The sequence below is a fragment of the Calcarisporiella thermophila genome, assembly GCF_041956535.1.
Source record: "Calcarisporiella thermophila strain CBS 279.70 unplaced genomic scaffold VTP21scaffold_4, whole genome shotgun sequence".
Classification (NCBI taxonomy): domain Eukaryota; kingdom Fungi; phylum Calcarisporiellomycota; class Calcarisporiellomycetes; order Calcarisporiellales; family Calcarisporiellaceae; genus Calcarisporiella; species Calcarisporiella thermophila.
In genome coordinates, this window is record NW_027192194.1 from 1,136,238 (window position 1) to 1,145,618 (window position 9,381).

The 9,381-nt window shown below is 44.5% G+C and overlaps 5 protein-coding genes across 5 annotated transcripts; 2 read left to right on the forward strand and 3 right to left on the reverse strand.

Moving 5' to 3' along the window:
* Nucleotides 1–163: 163 nt before the first annotated feature.
* On the reverse strand, nucleotides 164–1,210 carry VTP21DRAFT_8744 (uncharacterized protein; the record flags this gene model as incomplete). Its single annotated transcript, XM_069399628.1, has 4 exons — nucleotides 164–810; nucleotides 888–904; nucleotides 980–1,082; nucleotides 1,135–1,210. 4 exons carry the CDS (start codon nucleotides 1,208–1,210, stop codon nucleotides 164–166), a joined length of 843 nt encoding a protein of 280 aa, XP_069255026.1.
* A 273-nt stretch (nucleotides 1,211–1,483) lies between these two features.
* VTP21DRAFT_8745 (uncharacterized protein) lies at nucleotides 1,484–2,546 on the forward strand (the record flags this gene model as incomplete). The annotated part of the gene is made up of 2 exons (XM_069399629.1): nucleotides 1,484–2,069; nucleotides 2,134–2,546. 2 exons carry the CDS (start codon nucleotides 1,484–1,486, stop codon nucleotides 2,544–2,546), a joined length of 999 nt encoding a protein of 332 aa, XP_069255027.1.
* A 400-nt stretch (nucleotides 2,547–2,946) lies between these two features.
* Nucleotides 2,947–4,428, reverse strand: VTP21DRAFT_8746 (uncharacterized protein; the record flags this gene model as incomplete). Its single annotated transcript, XM_069399630.1, has 1 exon — nucleotides 2,947–4,428. One exon carries the CDS (start codon nucleotides 4,426–4,428, stop codon nucleotides 2,947–2,949), a length of 1,482 nt encoding a protein of 493 aa, XP_069255028.1.
* A 1,197-nt stretch (nucleotides 4,429–5,625) lies between these two features.
* Nucleotides 5,626–6,671, forward strand: VTP21DRAFT_8747 (uncharacterized protein; the record flags this gene model as incomplete). The annotated part of the gene is made up of 2 exons (XM_069399631.1): nucleotides 5,626–6,477; nucleotides 6,564–6,671. 2 exons carry the CDS (start codon nucleotides 5,626–5,628, stop codon nucleotides 6,669–6,671), a joined length of 960 nt encoding a protein of 319 aa, XP_069255029.1.
* Nucleotides 6,672–7,177: 506 nt separating this feature from the next.
* On the reverse strand, nucleotides 7,178–8,948 carry VTP21DRAFT_8748 (uncharacterized protein; the record flags this gene model as incomplete). The annotated part of the gene is made up of 4 exons (XM_069399632.1): nucleotides 7,178–7,609; nucleotides 7,709–8,225; nucleotides 8,292–8,875; nucleotides 8,946–8,948. 4 exons carry the CDS (start codon nucleotides 8,946–8,948, stop codon nucleotides 7,178–7,180), a joined length of 1,536 nt encoding a protein of 511 aa, XP_069255030.1.
* Nucleotides 8,949–9,381: the final 433 nt, after the last annotated feature.

Consider the following 9,381-nt stretch of genomic DNA (forward strand, 5'->3'; position numbering starts at 1 on the left):
TTTCCGTTCCAGATATAACAGGGCAAGGCAATTAGCATGAAAATAAGGGTACATTCGTTGAGATCATTATTAATTAAATATGCGAAACATTTTAAATCATCTCAATTCATAACAACACACAAATTAAATACGCCTCCATCGCTCCTCCCTTTCCTCCATTATTCTATTTACCCAAAATAGTATTGAGCACCGCAGCCAATCGCACACCGGCTTGCGCAACAACGCGCTCCACAACGAGATTCTTTGAGACCTTGTCCCAATAGGCCCCCGTACTCAGCTCCGTGGTGGGGCTGTAGTTTTGCCAGACCACTTCACAATTCAATTTCCCGATGGGCTGCAGCCAGTGTTCGGGGCATACCGGTGGGGCATTTTTTCCGGCGCTTGGGCATACGCTCCAGGTTTTGGACTCCTTTTTCCACACCGTCTTGGTCAGATTCTTCACGTGATCAACAAAGGAAACCGTCCCTAGTTCACGCGATATCTTGGTGAGGATCCGGCTGTCCCAAACAGAGTGCAGACTTGTTTTGTGGCCCTCGAAAATGGCTGGAGCATCGTTGCCTCCCTTGAGCTTGCCGCACATGTGGAGAGGTTGGTGGGAATCGCCCATAAAATGCACAAGGAACCGTAGGGCCTGTTCGCGTTGATGGGCGTCTTTTTCGTGGGTCAAGCGATCTGTATAGTTGTAGATTGCGTTTATAACGTCGGCACCACCCTGCTTCCAGGTGAAAGTGCATTGCTTGGGGGGATCGTCATTAGGGGAATTAAAGAAATGGAGTGCGCCAGACCATGGCAGAACACCACGAACATGATCTATATGAAACAAAGGAAGTGGCAAGAAGGTTACTTTGATAAGAAGATAGAAGGAAGCATGTTTAGGGGCCTATTACCTGCCCAATTGGCTACCCTGTCAATATCCCATAACGAAATAAACTTCCATGAATGACAGATGCTATGGTACAATGAATAGATATCGACTTACGAATCGAGAGTTCCACCGGTGGAGGGGTCAAGGATGCTCTTGACTGCATTGGAAGCTTTTGGTGATAAATAACTCTGAGCAACTTGCGCAACAGCGATGTGACCTATCGATACACCATTAGCCAACGGAAGATCTCTCAAACACAGTAGACTTGCCATCGGCTCCCCACGCTTGTGTTTGGCCAGAAAAGGCGAAAATCGAAAGTAAAAAGAGTGCCGTAGTCTTGAGCATGCTTTGGAATTATAAGCAGGAGCGGAACAAGAAGGTATGAATTGAAAATATGGCCACGGTGTAGAAGGTGTTTAATTTTCTGGCACTATAAATATATATATATACTTGGAAACCTTGTACTTTTAAGGCTTATGACCAAGCAATTCCCTCCTGGGGTGGCTCACCGTCACACACAGGTTGCGCAAAATAAATTGCAAATCAGCACCTATTCATTAGCTTAAGTAACAACGGAACCTTTTACAGGCAGTCTTAGTTCTTTCTGGGCATAAATAGATGACTATGATAGCACTCACAAGCTTGGAATCGGTGAGCAAGACGTTTGTACATTCGCTTAGCACCCCTTTCTCCATACAGCGTCCGTTAGAGTTATTTTCTTCAGCTGACCCTCTTGCTGTTGCGTTTGTGATCGCGACGCTTGTAGGCACGTGGTGTTTGCTCGCATCATGGGTAACTGGAAATTGCTCACAAGTGGATTGCCTATGGTCGATTCTACCCGTGATCTACAGCTGGTTCTTTGCGGGACGAGCCTACTTGGAAGATCTTGTCCCATCCTCTCGAATGCTCCTTATGGCGGGGCTAGTAAGCGTGTGGGGCCTTCGTCTGACTTACAATTATTATCGAAAGGGAGGCTACCAGCATGGAGCAGAGGATTATAGATGGTCATACATCCGAAAAAGATTGCATCCTCTCATGTATCAGCTACTAAATTTAACTTTCATCTCCTATTTCCAAAACTATCTCTTACTTGGCCTGACGCTGCCTTGTTACATTGCATATCTGACGCGACACACGGCAGTCGCATTTAATGTAATTGACACGATCGCTGCCGGATTGTTTGGTTTATTCCTAGTCGGCGAGGGTGAGTTTTTGCTTACTATGATTTTGTCCGCACCTAGACCGTTCTATATTTATGCCTATTTTAGTTGTTGCAGATGAACAACAATGGCGCTTTCAATCCCGGAAACACTACAAGCTCGCACATTCACTTCCTTTATCACCAGGCGATGAGAAACGTGGATTCCTTACCTCCGGATTCTTTCGTTATTCTCGCCACCCCAACTTCTTTTGTGAGATATCCCTATGGTGGGCATTCTATTTCTTTTGTGTCGCCGCAACCACCCCTGCCACCCATTTCCTGAATGTTCGGATCGAATCTGTCCGCGATCTCTTACTCTGGCCCATTGCGGCTCCAGTGGCGTTGCTACTGCTCTTTGTTGGAAGCACTACTCTAACCGAGCATATAAGCGCAGAAAAATATGAAGACTATCATATTTATCGAAGAGCAACCTCCATGTTTGTCCCTTTGCCACCTAACAAGCGTGTCAAACTTGAATGAGATAACTCAATTATTCTTAAAAATTTCTTTGTTCATGGTTGAAATAATTTTCATCCCGACCACTTCAGAATAGACATTGCCTCACTGCGATGAAAACCAAGAGTAAATTTATTGAGAGCATCCACCATAAAAACGCTCGACAAAAAAAATACCACTATACAAGTTTTGTATAATAAGATATTGGTTGGAACCGGAAGAATACATATTTCTTCGATGCTTTGCTATCCCGTCCCCCCCCCCCCAGCGTGTTTGATAAAACATTTCTCGTTCGCCAGAGTATTAGTAGTAAAAAAGTGTAAACCAAATCAACGAAAGGTGCTTATATAAATATCACAATATATACACAGAGTTCGAGCTAGGAAAAAAAAAGAAACTCTTCTCCTTCTTCCTAGCCTATTTTCTAATCCCTTCCGACCTGTACTTGCGAGAGCCAGCGCGGCCCAAAATATTCGGGGTGCAGGATGATGAGCACGATTCCCAACGCAATCAGTAGCAGAATGCTGATGGCGCTCAAGATCCGATTGTATCGTCTCCACTTGAAATGTTGAGCGGTCGCCAACGACTTTGGAATGCCCATGTAGAAACTGCCCACCCACCACGCCAGAGGAAATAAAAATCCGGTGGCAAAGAAGTAGCGGCCCACTTGTTCTTTGGCGGGCGTCCGTGGATGGGTGGGCTCTTGAGTGGGATGTTCCGGAAGTCTGTCTTTCGCTTGCATTTGCTCTTCCATCACGTAGGGTGGATTGTGGGTTTTAGCGAGAGAAGATATTTGCCTATTAGGACCCAACTCTGCACGTTCCCCATATTTAGACCTGCGTCCTCTCTTCACTCCTTCTACTCCACTGGGCTCCAAACGCAGCTGCGCAACTAGATGATATGGGTCTATATGCGTGGATTCCTTATTCATGGGAATATCATACGTGTATTCACGCTCTGCCAAGGCTGCTACACATCCGCAGCTTCGCCTACCGCAGTATCGAACACGTGTTCCGCGAAGATAGGCACCTTTTGGAACCATTCTAAGCAGAGAAGGAGGAGAGAGAACTGTGGAGGAAACAGTAGAAGTGAGTGGGTCGACGGAGGAGGACGTGGGAGCGGGCTCAGCAAGGGTACACGAAGACTTAGTCTCAAGGGTTGAAAGCTTAACAGAACAGGGAGATATCACAGATGCAGATCCTGCAATGGTTAACCGTGAAGCGGTATCGGGGGGCACTAACTCTGAGATAGAAAGAGTTGAGCCGGTTGGAGTGGGTGAAATTGTTGACGGAGGAGATAGAGAGGGTGTGGGTGGTAGCACTTTGACTCCCATATGCTCTTCTTTCTCTCTTTGTGCGCCTTTTTGGTTTGCCAGATCCACGTCATCAACACCAGATGTACCCCATGTGCGCGCGCCTTTAGGTCTATCCAATCCACCCCTTTTACCCATATGCTCCCCTCTTACTCTACCTTCCAAGAGAATATCTGGCTTGCCTCGCTGCTTCGACGACAGCCACTTCTCACCCATCTCATCCTGTGATGAGTCCAGCTGTGTATCTTCGGAAGTTCCAGAAGAGCAGGAAGCAATAGAGGAAGTAGAGGATGACGAAGACGAGGGAACAATGGCTTTTTTTCGTCCCATATGCGTAGGGCTAATCCATTTTTCTTCCGAATCCGTTTGCTCTGACACAATGGTGGGCGATCGTGAAAAGGTGCGAGCAGATGAAGTATCTGATGCTGGCGGAGAGATTGTCCAACATTCTCGCTGGCTAATTATGAGCTTGCGAGCGGCGTCATAACTGGTATCCTTACTGTGCAAGGTGTCGTAAGCCATTGGATGAGACGGTTCATTTTGAAGTTGCATCGCCTTGACAGGTTGCTTGTTTGTTATATTGAGATTTCGCATGCCAAAGTAATGATTCTAATATTCGCTTACTGTAATGGGTATGGCGAAGCGTAGTAAGAAGAGTCAAACAGGCAACAAAAAGACACGACGACTGCTAGTTAGAGAGTATGAGGGGAAAGATTCATTACACCAACGGCGAGTTGGGTCTCAACGAAAAAGAGGGGCAATAAAGAAGCAAACGTATTCACAAAATAAAAATAAAAAAATAGGAGCTGTCATGAGAAAACCTCCGCTTTCGTCGCATTACTCTTTAGTCGTCAGTTTTTATTCTCGGGTGCTATATCAAAATATCCCCCTTCTCCCTATTGCGAAAATATATTAATCGATCTCCCTCCCAATTAGGGAACTCTCATCCAACCTTGTGGCGATTTTAATGCTGCTACATAATCATCTCGAAATCTACCGAGGCCTGCACCATTTAGTAAGCCTCGGGCAATTTTAGAAAAATTTGCGCCAGACCAACGGGATGGGCAAGCCAACATCCTATCGCGCGGGTAAACACGCCTTCGTAAGGCCCTCTGTATCATCGGAAACCTGCGAGCCGCCACGCATCATGGTTGGCCGATGTAGTATTGCTTCATTAGAACCCTCCGAAAAGCGCAAAAGCCGACTGGTAGTCAAGTGAAGGCTTAATATTGCGCAATTTCCCTGCAGTTGGCCCTCCTCCCCTAAACAACATTGGCAGTGGTGGCGGCTTGAAAAGGCAAAGTCCACTAGGATAAGAAGAGGTGCAAGTGTGTAGACATAAGCATGGGTATGTATTAATTGCATTTTCTTCTTGAAACTTGGGCGTGCTAAAGGAGTATCCAGTTGATTGTCATCGTCTGCAAATGGGAGTTAGGTTCTTCCAGCCAAAATAGTTAGTCGCGCCTTGGATGTAGGTGTAAATTCGGTAATTTCTACGCAGCCATTCCTCGCCAATATAATGTCGAATTTTTTTAATATGTCGGTCATGTTGCATTAAGGATGGGCTCGCGAATCGATTTGAATGCAATTGTTTTCTTTAAATTTTGGTGATATTGACTGTTTTTCTTTTTGGGAAATTCTCCTAACGGTGGCAACATTGGGTTGAAAATGACTCCAGATGGTACGTGGCTTGGATTTACATTCTTGATGACGTTTTGAATCTCTCAGTTCATAGAGACTTTTAGCAACTACAATCACGGAGTGTAAGATAAATTCATCAGTAAATTAAATATGAATTCCTCGGATGTGATCTCATCTGCAAGCGATAAAAGGCCAGAGCATCTTAGCCGTAATAACGACGATGGCGATGATGATTTCATCGGACACGACCAGGCCGATGAAGCGGTTCATGCCTATCCTTCACGCTTCATCCTCGATTTGCGCGGCACTCGTTTTGAAATTGATCGTGATTTGCTCATGTCCTTGCCAGAAAGTATCATGGTGACTATGTTCCCAGAGGGTTTTGTCTTCGGTCGGCATCACCTGCTTGATGATGAAGTTGGGGATGGAGAAGAATCCACGTTCTCAGAGGAAGAGCAAGTCACCTACGTAGATTTTGACCCTGAATGCTTGGAATACATCCTAGATTTCTACCGAAAAGCACACGAAAATTCCATTCAGATGCATCAGCAAGAGCAGCTAGGAGTGGAGTCTGCTGCCTATCCTGGACCTTTTTTCGGACGCACTGCCATCATAATTCTTAGGGAAGAGCTCGAATTTTTCGCAATCCCTCCTCCTAAATCCTCCTCCTCTTCCTCTGGCTCCGCTGATGTACCCCTACCAGACTTTTTTAACGACATCACATCTCTTAAGCTCTTCTGTTCTCAACATTTGCTCAACCAACGATCCATTTTCGATGCTCTCCAGCGCAATGCAAACAAAGAGAATAGCACAGCGGAACGGCACCTTATTGACTTGCTGTGCATGTCGGGATTCAATAGAAACTCAGACTGGGGATACCGAAAGCTGGACACCGGCCGAACAACCCTATTAAGTTTAGCATTGACGTTTTTGAGGACGAATGGCGATCCTACCGAGGTGGCCGCATCCCAAAAACTACTGCTGTTCTGGAAAAAACCTGCGGTAAGATATAGAACAATAAGTTATATGGCGTAGATCTAGGATTTCAATGCTCACCTCTCTTTTCCCTTTCTCATTTTCCTCACTAGCGTAAGGTGTGGTGGGAGGGCGTGGAGGTGCCTGCAGGTGAAAATCAGGACATTATGGTTCGGCTTTGGTGTCGGCGAACTTGGACGCTTGAATGCGGAATCATATAACGTGGAATAGCCTATTACTATGCCCCTATACATATCTGAAAGAGCTGCTTATTTTGTGTGTGATTTATCTGCTTTTGTGTTCCACTAGATTTCCTCTTTCTTTCAGCCTTATTCCTGAGTGACACTTTTGTATTATCTCTCTCTTTGTCCTCCATACACTGATTTTCCCACCCTTTTCATATTCCTAATTAATGTTTTTTTTCAACTTAATTTTCTTACTATCAACCCTATTCTCTTTCTCATTAATCGCTTATATTTTTTTTCTGTACAGCTATACAAGAGAAACTTTTATAATTGTTTTCATTCTTTGCTTTTTATAATAAAATAAAATATATCTTTATATTATCCATCGAATGGGAGAAACAATAGGCTGCAAAAGAGCTAAATATAAAAAGATAGACTTTCTCTATTATACAATGGAACAAGCCAGGGGTTCAACAAAAAGCGTCCATAAAAAAAATGTACAATGAAAATAAAAAATCAAAATGTGAAATACGAAGATGACATCAGCAACGACGATAGAAGAGCATATACGGCGTACGTCCTTCATACCCACCTCTTGTCCCACTCCTAGTCGCAACATAGGGTGTAGCGGGAGCCATCAGTAACGATGCGGGGCATGCCACTCTCACCACAGCATCATCATATTCGCGCCATTCATTCCCCACTTTTACATAGGCAATGTAGTGGCCATGACCAACACTCTGACCCACATGCACTATCACTCCAAAGAGCTCGTAAAGGTCCTGCGAAGATGTGCCTACGGAATGGCTACACCATCTCCCGAGCCGTAAATACTCAGGGGTGGGCATCAGGGAGGTAAGCTTGTCGGAAGGTGATGCAAACCGCTGCAGGTGGAAGCAGAGGACTGGGGGAAGCTTTGTTATGCGAAGGTACCGATTCGCCTCTGTCTTCGTCTGACAGGAATCACAGTAGTACTATATAGAAAGATATCAAATTTAGCGACAAGATACGAGTGATCAATACAGTCCAGTAGAGACGGCCATTTTAACAAGGCTGAGAGAGCAAGCGATTACCTTATTCTCGCCACTTAGTTTCTCGGTTGCGGTCCATTGATCGAGAGACCAACTAAGCGAGTTGCCCTCGCGCACAGGCACACTTAGGTCGATAAACTCCTCCTCTCTCTGCTTTGTCGTTTTACACTCTAAACAGTCCACATACTGTGTTGCCATCCCTAAAAAAACTTGGCGCGCGCGAGCGCAACCCGTCTCATCGGCAAAATGATTAATAAGAAACGAGATGAACTCGTGCACATCTTGCTGTCGACTGTTGGAAAAAAGAGAGGAGGATTTTCTCACTGCATTGACAAATGCAGTTGGACTAATGGGTCCAGAGATTTTGCCATTAGAGGACATTGAATCGGAAGAGAGGACCGCAAGTTCTTCGGAAAGTTTGACAAATTCTTTTAGAAGCACCATAGAACAATCTTCGACGACATCTTCAGAAGGGGGTGTAGCTATTGCACACATCTCCTGAAGTGCACTCATCAAAGGTTGGCAATTCCGGAGCACTTGCAGTGCTGAATTGATGTAGCTGCCGTTAACATTTAAATTAGTCAATATAATTTAAAAAGAATTTAATTGAGCAAAAAAAAATTACCAAGTGTTTGCAAGATTCATTAACCCATCACCTCTGCGACGCCTTTTTCTTGGCTCTTCAGCTTCCAAAGTTGAACGACTTCCTTGTTGCAGTAGTCCAGGCATTTGCTTTTTAACCAGTGTAGTTTGAGAGGATGAAAGTGTACGTTGATCGAGATCTGAGGTATTGTTCGATGCGCCATTTAGCTTCTCTTGTGGAAACACTTCCTCTTCGGCGGAGAGAGATCGAGATTTCGGTACATCAGCGGATAAAAACCTCTTGATCCCCACAGTCTTTCCACTAAGAAAAGGTTCCTCATCCTCACATTCAATTGGCTTTTGCAACAAAGTGTTGGATTTAGCTTGTTTCTCGTAGGTGCGAGACGGTAACCTTGTTAACTCGTTAGAACATGTATTTTCTTTGCCATGGTATGGTATGGTGGGATTGGATTTGTGTCGAAGCAGTCGCCTCTCCTTCTTTACTGAAGGACATACGACTGTGCTAGAATGATTGTGCTCCAATTCTTGCAAAGCTCGCGGAGAGGCAGGGGGTGAAGGCGGGGTTGCGGCCCGGTTCCTGGATCGGTAGGTATAGTAAATGGTAGTCTAAAAATAAAAATATATAGTAAGCTTAGTAATCAGATGAGAAAGTAGCAGCTAATGCGCCCATTCATACCATTCTGCAATGATTCGCGTCGAATAATAATGAAAATATAGAATGCGATTAAAAAAAGAAATTATTAAACCACGCTTTTTCAGAAACTGAAGAAAAAAATTGTTTTGCGCGGACGCGTTCGCGTTTTTCGCGTTTTCATCTTAAAAATAGACTTCCCATTGGTTGCAACGATCCAATTCTAATTCTGAAATGATCAAGTTCTCCGAGCCACATCTAGCAAGGCAAACAGAAAATTCTAGCCCTAAACGTTAACCCTTTTTTTTATACAAATCTTAACTCCTAACATCTCTTATAAAATTAGTCATGCCATCTATCACGGCAACAATAATTGGGATCGTCAATTCATCTAGGCCCTTAAAGCTAAAAACATCTATTCTACGAGAGAGAAAACTGCATGAAAGAGATAAAATAGGAGAACATGAGGCAGCTAACGCGG